We start from the raw sequence: 16,582 nt of genomic DNA on the forward strand, positions 1-16,582 counted from the left end.
TTTTTCATTTTGAAGTGAGTATCACTTACCAAACGATGTTATAATAGAATGCTGTACTTGCATCAGGAAAAATTGATTCTCACTCAGTGAAGAGACTTGGTCAAGTCATTCTTTCAGCTAAACCTACTTCACACAGTTGTTGAGAGTAATGGCGGGGGGGGGGGCACGTATGCCACCATAAGCTCCTTGGAAGAAGGATGGGATACAAATGTGATGAAATAAATGCCTGGCAGAGCTATGGGATTTGGTGAGTTACACACACCAAAAAAGCCCAGAAGTATACCTGAAGTCCACTCAGCAACCTCTGTAAGGCAGTCTCTACTACTTTGCTCTTCATCTTTGTTTTTGTAGAACAAAGCTGAACAGGCACCCACTAATTCATCTGAGAGTACCAATCCTTTACTATGTTGGCATAGAGGAGGTGGGAACCTAATCAGTGCCATTGGGTGCCCAGTATAAGCTGCTCTGAGCTTTCTAATGGAAGAATATAATTAAGTATGATATAATTAATTAATTAATATGTGCAAGCTTCAAGGAACTGAAGAGAAACGGGATAAACATTCCAAGCTTGTGGTCCATGCTCCCCGATTTAATTTACCAGAGCAACCTTCATATATGGCCAAGCAGAGGAAGGCTAATTCAGAAAAAATGTAAAGTTACTCTAATAAGGAAAAAGATAGTTAATTAATATTATGGGTTAATTCTGTAGTTAAAGCTATTGGGTTGTATCCGACTGTGTCTGTCTGCCAACACAATTGACATTGCTGGTAGAACCAATGCCCCCTCCACCCTGCATGCCCCCCACCCAATTCTGCTCTGGAGAGCTGGGGGGCTGCATGGGGGAAGGGAACATCTGATTTTGTGAGAAACCCATTGTCTCCTACAAAATCATGAAACAGCACCTTTATTTTGCAGTTAAGTCCTTTACTATTACATAATTTCTCTTAGAACATGAATAGATTTAACAGGAGGTTTTCATCTTCATCAGCTCAGGATTTCCCACCCTTCTCCCAACTGTTTCCAGGTGGACTCCATTGCATGAAGTACCTTCCCACAGGTAAGACTGGTACACCCACTGCAATACCTCCTGGACAGGGATAGCTTGCCCAATAGGGAGGGTATGCATGCTCTGATAACCTCCCTATTGGGACTACTGTAATGAATTATACACAGGCTGCCACTTCAATTTCAATATGCTGTTGTTGTTTTGCAAACTACTAAACACAGTGCTTCCCAACCATTTCCAACCAACATATGACATGCACAATATTTACATATTTAATTTAATGTAATTTATAGATCACTTTTTACAAACAATTGTTTTCAGAGAAGTGTGACTGCTAATCGAAACAACAAATTAAAACTGTACTATAAAACCAATACTAAAGAGTAGTAATAAGTGGCTTCCATAGCACAGAGTGCCTTCTACAACATAAGGGAAGAAAAAAAAATAGTTAAATTCCAAACTCCTGTTTAAATAAATGGAATTTGGTGGAATATTGTTCAGTACAAGTAATAATGCCATATGCTGCCAAATGCATTCGTTTTAACCCCAAACCATCAGTCATATTTTCTCTCTTACACTGGAAACACTAGCATGTTTGTCTCATGCTCTGTTAGGTTCTTCAGTGCTGGAAAATTAATGTTGTGACTAAACTTTAGGATTTAAGGATCAGTGTAAATACATCAAAAATGAAGTTAATTGAGCTTCAGTAATAAAGTATCCCAAAGCCTTTTGACTTGCTTCCTTCTAAAATTAACCTTCTACCCCTACCAGCTAGAATTTCCTAATTTTATCATGCCGAATTAGTAGTTTCAAATCGTTAGGCAAGCACTGCAAAGAGAGATCTTCATAATTAAAAACATGAAAAAACATAATGAAATTATGTAATACTTAAGGTTATTTCACTCTGTGAGAGGGATGTGCCTAACTACTCAGCTTCAAAACTAGTTTTATGCAAGAAATGCTCACTCTTAATTCCCATTCAGTGTTTATTTTCCTTTCAAGTGATATTTCACTGCAACTGTATTGTTGCTGCATTAGTCTCAAAATATTGTGTTCATTCCCCATTCCAGTTGTATTCAGGTTGGTATAATTTGAAGCCAAGGTTGGATTCAACACTGTCATCCTGCTGATGGAAGCAGTTCTATCAGCAGAACTGGGAAGGTGGTGATTCCCCTCCCCCCTGAAGCTTCCTTGTGAAACCTCAAAATCTGTTCCAGAGGGCTGGAAACCCCTCTGGAGCAGATTTTAGGGTGTTACAGAGGGCTGCAACAGGGAGGAGAGAGGACGAAAGATCCGTCACACTAGCAGACTTCTGCTAGTTGACTTTAACCCCCAGCAAAGAGGCCTGGACATTGATCTGGAAGATTCAGGATTCATGTCCCACAGCTCCACTGCCACAGATTCACTACACAAGTCATTCTTAGCCTCTGTTCCCCATTGAGAAAATAGGAATAGTTGTAGCCAACCTCTTTGCAGGGCTGTTGAGAGGACAAACACAATATATTGTAACGTAAAATAAAAGAAAAACACTACTTCTGATTTTATTTAACTCACTGAAGAATGGTGCGGTTGCTTGCTGCTGCTGGACCTGCCTGGTACTGGTGTTGGACCTGCCTGGCGTTGCTGCTGGAGATGTAACATAATAAAGATGTTACACTTTTTCCTCTTTATAAAATAGGAGCCATGTGTTCATATAAAAATGGTTTCTTTCCCCACCTTCTTTGAATTCATAGCTCAATTCTCCCTTCCCTACTCTACTAAGATTAAAAAACAACAACCTTGTATCATGTTGACTAGCTAATAATTTACTGTGGCATGAGCTTTCTTAAAAGAATACTTCATCAGATCTTCCAATGTCATTTGGATGTCATACAAACATTTAGCTGCCCACGTAACCTAGTAAATATACTGCAATTTACTAGATTCTCCAAGATGTTGCTCCATTGGTTAAAAAACGCATATTTATAATGGAAGTAGCTGCCCTTGTCTAGTTCATGCTATTATTTTGATATTCTTAGTCATTCACATAACAACTGGAAAGTAATTCCAGTTAGACTGAGGTCTCAGTTCAAAATCTGTATTTAGAGCTAAACTAAGTCATAAGATGTGTATCCTTAGGCACATGCATAGAGGCTTTCCTTACCCTTGAGTACCAATGACCAGCCTGTACACTACATACTTGGCATTATTATGAGAAAGGGCTTGAACATTAGAACAAAGAGGTATAACAGCATTTTTGTTTTCAATGTCAGTCCTGACGCAAGTTATCCTTGCACTGAAATTATGTTTATCAACAGTGAGGTAAGAATGAGGTCCTCTTTTACAAATTGTGCCTGTCCTAATCCCATTTGATTCCCAACCATTTCTTTTACTGCTGGCAAGTATGGACTCTTGGAGTACCAGGCATTTATGAAGCTACAAGTCTGTTTCAGAGCATGATGCAGGCAAACCTGATTACATCCACGCTCTTGATAGGCATGCCTACTGAGGGGCCAATATTGATTCAGAGCATGCACGACACCAATACGTTTGGCCACAGGAGGAGAACCAGGCATGCTCAAATGCACACTATATTTACTCTCCACTCCCTTATGTGCTAAAAAGCCAGTAAGTACACAGCTGTCCACTGTACACACCAATGTGTGATTCACTTGAAAACCTAGGATACTCCTCTCTCAGAAGAGAAAACTCATACCCTGACAATATTTTATGTTACTGTGCTCATATTGATTGAATCATAGAATTGCATGATTCTTCTACAGTGAACATTTCAAGGACAGAACATAAAGGAAGCAGCACATATAAAGTGACTCTAGCTATACAGAAGCAATACATTTTTTTCCTTCAACTATACTTTTCCACAGGAGAATCCACAGAGTTTTGGGATCCATGGAGAAATAAGTCTATTAAAAGTAAGGTATTTTATTCTATTGTAAGAATTACCTTAAAAAGATTGATTTAAAACTGTATCTGTAGCCTCAGACTGGGCCAGTTCACACAACTGAACAGCCCACTGTGGCCGCAGCTTGTCATGCCATGTGAACCCAGGGACTGTGGTTTATGCGAGGGTTAAACAACCCTCAGATAACCCATTATCTGTTATTGCATATGCAAGGACTGTTGAACCGTCACATAACCCACAGTCCCCGGGTTTGCAAGACATGACAAGTTGCAGCCAGCTGTTGAATATGCAAATCCCGCCCAACACGTGCTGCAGCCCACCGTGGCTTAAATAAATAAGCCACGGTGGGCTGTTTTGATTGCACAAACCAGGTCAATGAAGGGTATGTGTCTCCAAAAACATCTTGGGGTGCAAGCCTATGCATGTTTAGATAGAAAAAAGTCCTACAAGTCCTAGGATTCCCCAGCCAGCAATATTTTGGACTTCAGCTCCCATCAGCCTCAAGCAGCATTGCCAATGGTCAGGAATGCTGGAGTTGTAGTCCAAAACATCTGGAGGGCACCAGCTTGGGGAGGGCTGCTTTAGGAACATGATTGAGAGCCAGTATGGTGTAGAGAGCCAGTATGGTGTAGTGGCAAGAGTGGTGGACTAGAAGCTGGGAGATCTGGGTTCTAGTCCCCACTCGGCCATGAAAGCTCACTGGGTGACTTTGGACCAATCACAGACTCTCAGCCCAACCCACCTCACAGGGTTGTTGTTGTGAGGATAAAATGGAGAGAAGGAGGATAATGTAAGCCGCCTTGGGTTCCTTGTGAGAGGAAGAACGGCGGGGTATAAACAAACAAACAAACAAACAAACATAAAGCAGGCTTTCTGTTCCTAAAGTTATTTGATATATGACTTAGTTTGCTCATAAGATTATCATTATATTTTAAAACTTTTAAAAGTAAACTCCGTAAATTTGTAATTATTGTCTGAATAGATTAGAACTACATTAAATGACTGCTACAGCATCAGAAACACAGGCCTCTATAGGGCAAAACCCAGGCTGTCAAGAATGCACATTTACTGTCATGAATGCACAATGGTGTCTACATGTTGGGAAACTAAGCATAAATGTCTATCAGTAAAATATACTTCAGGTCAATAATCTGAATAAGGAATAAAAGAACTAACTATACTGGGAATCTTAGAGAGAGGACTAAACTTTCCCCATGCCTTCATTATTTCCAGACATTTTATATCTCTAGTCTTTCTATAATAGTGTTCTTATTACATAGTTTTTAGAAAACATTTTGGGGGGACTAAGGGCTGGGTAACAATATATAAATACTATGGCATAAATTCTAAAAGAAAATATTTCATAATCTAGAGTTGTTCAATTTTTTTGGAAAAAACCCAAAAACGGTCCTCAGGGAAAAACCTGGAGGAAACGGGAGTTTTCTGAATTTTTCTGGGGGGATTTCCCCAGGCCTTCACATCTCTACCTGCAACTCCCATCATCTCTCATCCATTGGCTATGCTGGATTGGGCAGGTGGGAGTTGTAAGCCAAAACATCTGTAGGACCACAGGTTGCCTACCCCTGCTCTTAAGAAAGGATATTGGGGCTACTAGATATCTCAATGCATTAGCATTCCAGTTGCAATATATAGTAGAGGCAGAGTACATCAACTGAAAAGACAGAGCAATCTTTCTTTAATATACCACTTGTGTGTTGTGGTCCAAAGAAGATACAACCCCAAACAAGCTATTAATACTCCAGTTTAGGATTTATTAAAAATGTAAAATACATCTATAAAATGTTTTGAGTTCAGAGGTATCTTATTTATTTGGAGTTTTATTCATTTTGGCTCTGAAGGCTTAATTGCAATGGACAGATATGGATAAACTGACATTTTATAGATTATCAGAGAATGTGCAGAACCAGAAAGCACATTTTTCTAATACTTTCAAGTCAAAATACTTGTAAATATGAATCAGAAAAGACACATCAATGTAGGTTGGTACAAATGCTGACATAGTGGGGCAATAGGATTGGCCTGTGAGGGTACTAACTTCACCTGTGCCTGGAAGAGGCTGTCCAAGTTCAAACTAAACCCAGCATGACTTTTGCCAAGTCCAGCCTACTCTGAAACTGCAAAAGCAATTATAAACAGTTTTCAAGACTCCTTTTCTGCATACAGGAGTTCAAAATGATGCACCTAGCAGCCATGCCATATACATGCACATGTGGCATCACTTTATAAAGAAATGCTTTATAGTACATGAATCAGAATACTCTCGAGCTTCACATCTATAGAATCCAGCTACATTGGAATGAATCACTGGAAATGCTTGTTGCTCTCCAGGAGACATGGAATGTTGAGATAATCAGTTAAAGGAAAGGAAAATACAGTGGGGGGGAATTGGCCTGCTGAAGCTGGTAAAAGTCACTTCATGGCACCAAGGCCACCTGGGCCCCTAGTGACAAAGCTGGATCTAGGAGCACCATCGAGCTGCAAACCTGCTCTTTCATCCAGAACAGGGTGAACACCAATTAGTGTGATGCCAACAGGGTGAACACCATCTAGTCTGTATTCATTTTCTATTTATTGGCCCTCATCCAGCCCATGACCGTATCTAGACACCAAGTCAGCACCTGCATCACCACACCTGACTCAGATAACAAAGAAATAAAGCTGAGTGTAATCAGCATACCAATGACACCACATTCCAAACCTCAGATGATCTCCCTCAATGGCTTCATACAGATGTTGATTTCTCACTGTGCCCCATATGCCCACCCCACAGAGTCCTTCCAGCAAAATACCATGATCAATGCTATCAAACATGATCAATGCTATCAAACACCATTGAGAGATCAAGCAGATTCAATAGGATCACACTCCTCCTTTCTCTCCCCTGAAAGAGGTCATCAATCACAGCAACCAAGGCTGTTTTAGCGCCAAAACCAGGTCTGAACCTGGTTTGAAATAAGCCCAAATACTCTGTTCCACCCAAAAGCATCTGAACTTGTACTGCCACCACACTAATATCTTGACCAAAAATGGGATATTTGCAACCGGGTGATAGTTATTTCAAAGAGGATTTCTAAAGGAGTGGTTACACTACCATATCCTTCAAGGCAGTGGGAACCCCCTCCCTCTCACAACAAGCATTAATCATTTCCCAAACCCAACCAATCAATACCCTCCAGCTTCCTATTATTAGCCATGATGGGTAGGATAAAAAATACAGGTGGTCAACTGAACCCCTCCAAGCATCTTGTCTACATCCTTGGGCCAAATCTACTGAAACTGGTCCCACATAGCCAAACCAGACAGTGCTCTGGAGAGCTCTCTAAGAGAATTGCGCAAAAGCGGTGTAGTGAGTTTGTTGGTGAGCAGTTTGGCCTAGCTAGCAGCTTTACAGCTAATTAAGAAGCCCTTTTATACAGGCTAGTAATTCACAGTTTCATCTTGAAGCTGTTTTGGTCAGCTGGATTATGTCATCCTAGAAGAGAAGTTTTGCTTCCTGTTGGAAGGGAAGCCCCACCCCCCCTTCTCCCTGTCAGCTCCTGAACTTAGAGAGAAACCTATAAAATCAACAGGCTAGTTTTGGTCTCAGGTCTCTCACTCCAAGGGGGAATAACGCACTGACAGCTTGAAGAGCTTGTCGGTCGTGGGCGGGAGCATGTTGTATATCTTCGGGACCCAGATATACTTCTCAGCTGCAGCAAAGGTGCCTACTTTGTCAAATGAAGGGACATGAACTTTCTTTGTATATTCTTTCTGCATCCATATATCATCTTTTTGTAATCAATAAACTGTTAAACTGATCCATTTGTGATTTGTGTCACTTTGACCGATATATGAATCTGGATTAATTGGGACCTAATAAATCCGGATCCCATAAATGAACACAAGTGGCATCCAGATCAGCAAATATGAGTAACTTTACCCACATAGTGCTTTGCAAACAGAGATGTAAAATTTCAGGAAATGTTGAAGCCATGGGGTGGGGGGGACTCTTTTTAGGAAATAATGAAACGGTATGAAATTTTCTAGTTTTAGCGCTCTTTACAGTTCTAAAGTCACTTTGTTGCTTTAGGAACAGGAAACATATAACTTGGTTTGTTCATATTATCATTAAAATTAAACAGTTAAAAGTAAACTCAGTAAGGTTGTAATTGTCTGAATAAGCTATACTTTTAAACATGACCAAGTATAATACATTTTAGGTTCCTATTTTATATCTCAAATTCAGCAAGCAGTCCTGAAATAGCTGAATCATCCTGGAAGTCAGAAGCAATAGGAAGAGCTGAAGGCAAAGGAAGATTAGTGTACAGCAGTTGTTCTTGTTTGTGAGGAGTTGGTTGGGGTCATGTTTAGGGAAATTTGATCGGGAGGAAAATATTGAGAGCTTATTTAGCTGGGAAAGACCATTCTTACTTATTAGGAATGGTAACCCAGCATATTTAATTTAAGCAATCTCAACCTATTATTTGAAGTTACATTTTATATCCTTTTGAAAATCTTTCCCCTTAATAAATATCTTGAATTTTGTTCATTTTGAAAGGTTGTCTCAGTGGTGGTGTCGATCCCATGCTTATGCCATAGGAACCAGGCTACTTGTTTCATTTAGGTACAGAGGGTTCGTTTTGGTGGCCTTTTGGTTATGGGTTTTATAGCTGAAACAGCATTATCTAATGATGAAGTCCAACTGAGAACGTTATTAAAACCTGTGGCAGTGAGGTGCAAAAAAACATAGCTGGGACAACCCACACATTGTTCCACTACATGTGGTGGCAGTAGCAGGACAGCCTACAGTGTTTCTCTCACATGTGGATTTTAGAATTGAATTCACTGACTGCTACAGCACCTGCCTAGGACAATGCCAGAAACACAGGACTCAGTAAGACAAAACCCAAACTATCAAGAATGCACATTTTCTTCACAAAGGTTGGTATCCAATGTTAGACCTATGCAGAGCAGACAATTGAAATGAGAGTTAAGTCAGTCACAACTAACTTAAGTCCCATTCATTGCAATGATCCTACTCTACATAAGACTAACACTGGATACTAGCCATATTATGATATGCTATCTCTAGTCACATGCTGGGAACAGAGCATGACTTGGAGCATCCCTAAATGTCTATCACTTAAAGATACTTCAGATCAATAAGTTTAATAAAGAATGGAAGAAATAACTATGCCGGAAATCTTAAAGGGATTTTTTTCTTTAAAAACTCCCTGGTAGCCACTAAAGGTACTGCCTTTCCAATTAATAGTTTAAAATGCTGTTCCTATGTTAAAACACAGGGCTGCACAGAGTCTAAGAGCCCGTAATAAAAAACTATGTTAATTCTGCAAACATAGTCTGTGCACCTGTGCTGTAGCAGATACTGAATGCAGGGAGACATGATGATCAAATATATTTGAGGAATGATTGCATAGTAGTTTGTAAACTAGCCTGAGAAACCAAGACCCACAATTCACTGTTCCCTGAGTATGTGCTTTCTAATGAGTCACTGTAAGCCCAAATTGACAATATTTACAGATGTGTCCTTCATGGGTGGTTTAATGGGCTTGTTTCACAGGCCAGGTTCACACAATCGAGGGGGTAAAAGAAGCCAATGTGGCTTCCCCTCCGCCCCGCTGGTTGTTTACATAATTACCCACACTACAGGGAGGGTCAGCGTGTTGTCCGAATCTGGTGCACAATGTGGCAGGGGTGGCTTCCTACCGACCCTAAAACCCACAATGTGCAGTAGTGATTGAGGGGTGGATATGAAGCCATAACTGCCACGCCTCGTTCAGACAACACGCCAACCCATGATGCAGCACGGGTACTTATGTAAGCAATCAGCACGCACACAGCACACACAGGGGGAGAAGCCATCATGGCTTCTTTTATCCCCACAATCGTGCGAACACAGTCACAGACTTAGTACCCGTACAATGTTTAGAGACGTTCCACTGGATTGGTAACATCAAGCCCAAATTGTGCCCATAACTGTTGCACATGCAACTTACACCTTTACTGCCATTTTCAGATGTTACAGCATATGTACAAAAAGCAGGTGAAGAGTCAAACACGCATCCATTTTCTCTGCTGAATCCTAGTCTCATACGTTTGTTGGAAACCAAGCAGTTAAACTAAGTACTTAGGGCTGCATCCAACAGTATCTGTCTCAGCAAAATGGAAACTGGGGGTGTAACAGATACCCACCTTTCAAAAGACCCTCCAAAGCAGGTTTGAGGGGCACCCAGGAGGTTGCTGGTGAGAAGAAGGGTAAGGGAGAGTCCTGTTGCATGAGAAGAAGTCTGCTCTGGTAATGTTGGATGTAGCCCTTAGAAATAAACTAAAAATAACCTTCACATACAGCATAATTTCGGGTTTTATAAGTGATCTCTAAGAATACATACTGGTCCACTCCAGTTTTGTAGGTAGCAGAAATACCTGAAATGGCAGACTTCATGTGATTAGTGGGAAACAGAAAATAAAGTATTCTACCAAGACATCTTACCCTCCCTGGAAACATTAAAACATTAATAAAATAGCAACTTGGATAGTTATATTGACATAGCTCCATTGATGTTCTAAACTAGGGGTGAACAGAAAACAGATTGAGATCTAACAACAACAAAAAAGGCTTTGCCTACTAAATCCCACTGTTAGCATCCCTTATATGCAGCAACTCAGATGCAGATTTCTTCTTGTATATTGTCTTCTCAGTACATTGCTAAAGGGGGGCAGTGGGTACCTGGCTCCTTCCCTGAGCCACTATTTTGTATCTGGCTACAGTTGCTGGATCTGAAATTCTAGTGAAAAACTAAGTACATCAAGTCTAAAATCTGACCACACCTTTTCTAAACAAAGATTACAAATCCCTGCATATTCATAGTTTAAAGATCAGAAGAAGGCATCACTGCCACCACCAGACACATTCTTTATAACTAGGTGTTCATATTCAGACACTTCTAGTTCCTTGAATACCTCTGGACTACTTTCATGTTGCTGAACAAATCACATAATACTGCAAATCATAAAAGCAAAAAAGCATATGTGATTATCACAGTTCTATACTATACCAAGAATCTCTTTTAATGTACTTTTGCTAATATGTGTAACTATTCCCTTTTGCTTCTGGGTGTGGATACTTTTGTAAAGCCCATTGAGCCTTGGACAAATAGATATATACAGATAGACAACACAATAGTATATTATGGAGCATACATTTTTGAAGATGGTAGCGCAGAAAATGGAAATCCATATCCCAGGCCAACTTCTGTATTTCAACCAAGATTGAGACAGACACACAAAAGTTGCTTGCCAATACATGATGCAGTATAAGGCCAACCTACTACAAAAACAGCTGTGAATGATAATGTTCTTTAACTCCTGTTGAGAGTCCTATAGCATGTAATGTAACTCCTGTTCGGAGTCTTTCCAAAACCAGAGTTACAAGCACATATCCACATCCCAATCCAACTATACAGTCCAGATGACACTGACACAAGAAAAAGGTACACTGCAGAATAGGCCTACATAGCAAAACACACTTCAGGTGGCACCCAGGAGGACCCAGCTGAACAATAAAATGGAGGGGGAGGCAAAATCTGGTTCACCTCAGGTCAGAAGCTAACCAGAACTTGAGAAAACCAGGGACAGCTTAACAACAGTGATAACTGGGTGTGTATTTATGCCTTTGTTCATGGAATACTCCTCTCTGAAGCCACAGTAGTTAAAATTTGTGCCTATTTATACCTAACTGGGAAGCTGGGCTAAGCATATACTTCCATAAACCCTTAACACCACTGGAGGCATACCACTAGTGTTGTTAACCACTGTCAAAAATGGTTCTGGAGAAGACATACCAAAAAGCCCACAATGCCAGCATGATGGGAACAGCAATGTATACACAGGCAGTTACCACTGCTAGCAATTAACCTCTGAAAGTACTTATACACAGAGCATAGGATATCGTTCAGGATCCAAAGAATCATGCAACTGGTTCCCAGACTCCAAGGAGATTTTAGTCTTATTTTTGCCCTCCTTGCCTCAAGCCACACTTGAAACTGATGAATTTGAAAAGTCATTCATGATTCAGCATGAGAGTCAGATGTGCAAAGGGAAAGTCAAAGTTCATACTGGGCTAGTGGAAGCCTTTGGTATGAACCTCCATACCGTGCTGGATCCCAGCGATAGGCTCCATGGAAATCAGAACAGTTAACAAGTTACCATATTAGACCAGGGAGGAACAGTTCATATACTAGTAAGTTCAGAAAGCATAATTTCAATTAACCTGTGTATGACTAGCTTCAAGTCTCCAAGAAGTTCACATGATCACTGCAGATTAAATAAGCCACAGTGGGTTGCGGTGCATGCCAGTGGACATTTTGAATATTCAGCTTCTGGCAGGGGGTTACTAGTTTTCCGTGTCATCCAAATCTGTGTGGCAGGGGTTGTTGGCAGGGGGAGGACCCTCAAACAAACCTACAACAGTTGTTCCCCCCTCCAAAAATCCCTGCCACCTAGGTTTGAACAACACAGCAAACCACGGCAACACCCCACTGGGGGTTAAATATTCATAATGGTTGCTGGGACGTGTCACAACCCACCATGGCTTAAATAGGCCACAGTGGGCTGTGGTGATCATGCGAACCAGCCCACAGAGTTCAAATCCAATGTGTGAACTTTTCTTTCATACAAATGACACTAGAAAACTTTCATTATTACAGTGGAATAATGTAAATTTATAACTTATGTATTTTAAAAGTTAAGAATGTTCTCCAGCTACTCAGAGAATTCCAGGAAAAAAATAAACATTTCAGATATTGGCTGCTGTGTCTGAAAACCCACTTAATAGATTTTGAAATGAATGGTAAGGAATCTTCATCAAGTGTTAGATTAGACTAGCCTTCCCCTACTCGGTGCCATTCAGATGTGTTGGACTACAACTCTCATCATCCCCAGTTTGACTATTGGGGAAGTCTGGGTTAGGCATTCAAGTGACATTTGGGATTTTTCCCCCAGAAAGACCATGCTGTTGCCCATGTCCTGTAGTTAAACTGCTTAAATACCAGAGTAGTTGGTCACCTAAAAGCTACATGCATACAGAGAAAACATGGGCTGTGTATAAAAAAACAGTTTGGATTAGTATTCATTCATTCATTCATTCATTCAGGAAGCTGCTTCCGAGGCATATGTTGCTTTATTTCAATCCTACTTTGTAAGGTTAGTTAGTTTCACAAAGAAAGCTTCATTTGAGTTTCTCATTATATAAATGGGAAAATTGCAATGCACCTATAACTTAAAATTACAACAGGATCAAAATATAAACAGAATTTGCAGGGATAGTAGTCCCTTCTGAGGGATGAAGCTTGCCAAATTTAGACAAATAGGTTCCTGGGGTATTTGTGCTAGGCACTGTTAAAGCTCTGGGCTCTTTGTGAAGAAGGGTGGGTTATAAATACAATAAATAAATAAATTTTGAGCACTTAAGTTTCTGCTGCTCTGCCACCACTGCATGAAACTCACAGGAAATTTAAGAGGTTCCCTTTGGTAAGATCCCTGCAACATTTTACATGAATATATGAAGGGGTTCAGGAGTTATCCATCAAACACTATATTTGGAGGTTTCTTTTAATTTATATTTATGCCCAATTGACATAAAGCCAGAGGATGCAAAACTGACTTTAGGAAAGTGCCTTGCAAAATTTTAGAACAATTACAATAACTGTAGGGGTTCCTAGGAAATCAATCCCTTTTAGAAATATGTATTTGTGGTTTAATTAAGCTAGAAACACAAAAGCTATATTATCCCTCCCAAATTACTTCACTGGCAGAGAAGGAACAGGACATGAAAGCAGCAGAACACATTAACAGGAGTCTTTGGAACTGCAAGCTTACAGGCAACTTCAGGCATTATTCCATAAACAGACAGACCTATCAATTACAGCACTGGCTTTCTCTCCCTCTCCTAGTGTATTCCTAAATAGGAAAAGGCTCTAGAGTTGGTTGGAAATTGCTACAAAGTTAGGCATAGGCAAGGCAAAAAAAAAACCCAACATCTTCTAATGCAAACAAAGCTTCGTTTAAACCAGTGGAACTTCATTTTCCAAATTCTTCGGTTCCAGCTACTTCATCTTCATTCAGTTTGCCTCCGGCTTAGTTTTAAAATGACTATGGATCTGAATTAGACTTGAAGCAATTGCACAGTCCTACACGAACCTCTGAGGCAAACTCCTTTATAAAACAGCTTTGCCTCTTAAGAAGCTGGATTGGTTTCAGTGAAAAACTAAAAGTAGGATATGACTGCACAATTCTATTCTGTGTGCTTATATAACTTACTTGGATTGTTCCGAAGCACAAGCTACTTTGGATATCTTCAAAATAATCTGCGTAATACATATGAATTCACCCTTACAACCTGGCTACATAAAAAGTCAGTTTTGCTTCTGGATAACCAAAATTGTGCACCAAGAAAATATAAATTAGGAATTTGCTGAAATTATAACGCAGATTTCCTTAGTATGTATATTTATTATTTTTTCAGATTTTGCTTCTGCTACTCATGGGACAGGACAAGCAGCTGTGCCAGGGCATCGAAACCCCAGGACCAATCACTTTCCTGGATCCAAAAATACTTCACAATTGGTTCAACACCCCTAAAGGAGCTTTGAGTGGGTTTCTTAAGCAGCAGCCCCTCATGTCAAATGGCAAGCCTGTTTTGAAACGAAAGAGTTTGTGATAAAGTATAGGGGCCTATCAGTCAAGGGAAAATAATCCCACCGGGCATTCCAAGTCTGGAAATCTTAATAACCATGGCTGGTTCAAGGGACTAGCAGGCAGTAGTGGCTCCCCTACTCTGTCCACAACATCGAACTCACACACATTTGTACGCTGCAAAAAATATCTATACTACATATCTTAATGGAAATTATCTTCCGTGGTTTCCTTGAAATATAGACTAATACCACATTCATGGTATAAAACTAAAATACAAAAACAAGTTTCTATGTATCACTTCCCCCTTTACAGTATACAGCACACAGACATAGGAAATATAAACACACAGAAAAATTCTCACAAACACACAAACATTACAGATTCAGAAAGACATGCAGATTGACTCAGCCTCAGACACAACATCCCAACAGGACATGTATTTCTGAACAGTTTTCAAAGGCAGCCCCATGTAGAGCATGTTACAGTAGCCTTACTCTTTATTTGAAAGCAGGGAATCTGGGCTAACTAGTGCCCCCGCCCCCCGAGATAGTGCACTGGGGAATGCAGCTCCCTTAGCCCCTTTGTTAATCTAGCCGTGAGTAACTCCCATTCTGGCTTTGGAGATTTTCATCAAGTTTCTCCCAAACATTCATGTAGGCATAAAAGCTATAAAATATGCTTTAAGTGTTTAAATTTAGTTTTTATCCTGAATTCTGTGCATCCTAATACTATTTTTCTGCTTTTTCAGAAAATCATGAAGTAAGCAAGCCTCACGTATCATGTTTTTCCCAGAATACAGGCATGTATACAGCCTTACCTGCTTGCATGTGGTGACTAAGTTATCTATTGGTGACCAGAGAGGGAAGCTTGTAGTCAACTGGAAGCATCGGGGGGGGGGGGAGTTTTCCCTTTCAGGCCACCAAGGCACCACAAAAATAGGAACATTGGTAGGTTTAGGCTAGGTAGGAGTCCGGAGGCCAGCTTGTAAAGACTTTGAGTCAGTAACTGAGGACTTCTTAGCAAAGCAGAACTATGATCATAAATCCCTACAAAAGTTATTAACACATTTAAACCTGACCTAGATTACAGGCTTTGGGCTCAAATTCTTCAGTTCTGAATGTCCCACCCTGGTCTTGAGAAGAGTTGGGGATACTTTCCTATAGATATGATCTTTGTGCCAAATTATATCATTAAGGGCAAACAAGGCATTCTCAGTTGTAGTTTTTATTTCATGAAACTGTGTTCCTGCCCCTTTGGAAGCATAATTTAATCCTCTAGGCCTTTCTTTTTTAGACTTGCTTTTAGTGGCCAACAATATGGAGAAGGTATGTTTTGCTTCAGTTTTAGCTGTAAACCAGTTTGGTATTTTATTACTTGTTTTACAGTGCTGATGTATTGGTCTGAATTTTGTCCATTGTACTGAGCCACTGGATTGCGGTTATAAAAATCCAAACAATAATATTCTAGCAGTTTTAAGTCCCTGACCTTCAACAGAGTTTGGCACACTGTACTCCATTTACTAAACACTCAATATGGCACAAAATATTAAACACTGAATAATCCAATTATCTGGGAAACTAGGCTTAGTTAGCAAATATTTTATAATTCATTTTGAAAAACAATTAATTTCCATCTGCTTGAGATTTTATAATAAATTCCCACACATTATTAAAGGTAGTTTTCTTATATAAAATATGCAGTATTCCAACAGCCTGAGCCTAATTCAAAAATAGGTCTGATATCAATAGGACTTTTCCTAGTAAGCAAGCTTATTATTGGTGTTTGGTATTCTGCAAGCTTTGCAGTAATCTGACCATCACCAATGTTTACACCTGGGTAAAATAATGGATCCAAACCTTCTATCTTTAGATATAGTCTCACTCAAAATTGTGGCAATCATAAACAGACAACAAATGTAAGAACAATGCCATTAATCCTTCTGTAGATTTTTACATTAA

The 16,582-nt window shown here is 39.9% G+C and overlaps 1 protein-coding gene across 2 annotated transcripts in view; it reads right to left on the minus strand.

The window, feature by feature from the left end:
- Positions 1–16,582, minus strand: part of PPP3R1 (protein phosphatase 3 regulatory subunit B, alpha) — a 64,198-nt gene that overhangs the window by 28,046 nt on the left and 19,570 nt on the right. Inside the window, exon 1 of one of the 2 annotated variants that reach the window (XM_084823882.1) lies at positions 2,561–2,737. The exons of the other annotated variant lie outside the window; for it this stretch is intronic. Coding sequence (XP_084680008.1) covers positions 2,561–2,647 — 87 coding nt within the window. The 5' untranslated portion in view covers positions 2,648–2,737. Of the gene's footprint in view, positions 1–2,560; positions 2,738–16,582 lie in introns of those variants that run through there. 2 annotated transcript variants of the gene reach the window in all.

The sequence above is a fragment of the Heloderma suspectum genome, chromosome 1 (assembly GCF_057233095.1).
Source record: "Heloderma suspectum isolate Gila_16-S chromosome 1, 16-S_ref, whole genome shotgun sequence".
NCBI lineage: Eukaryota > Metazoa > Chordata > Lepidosauria > Squamata > Helodermatidae > Heloderma > Heloderma suspectum.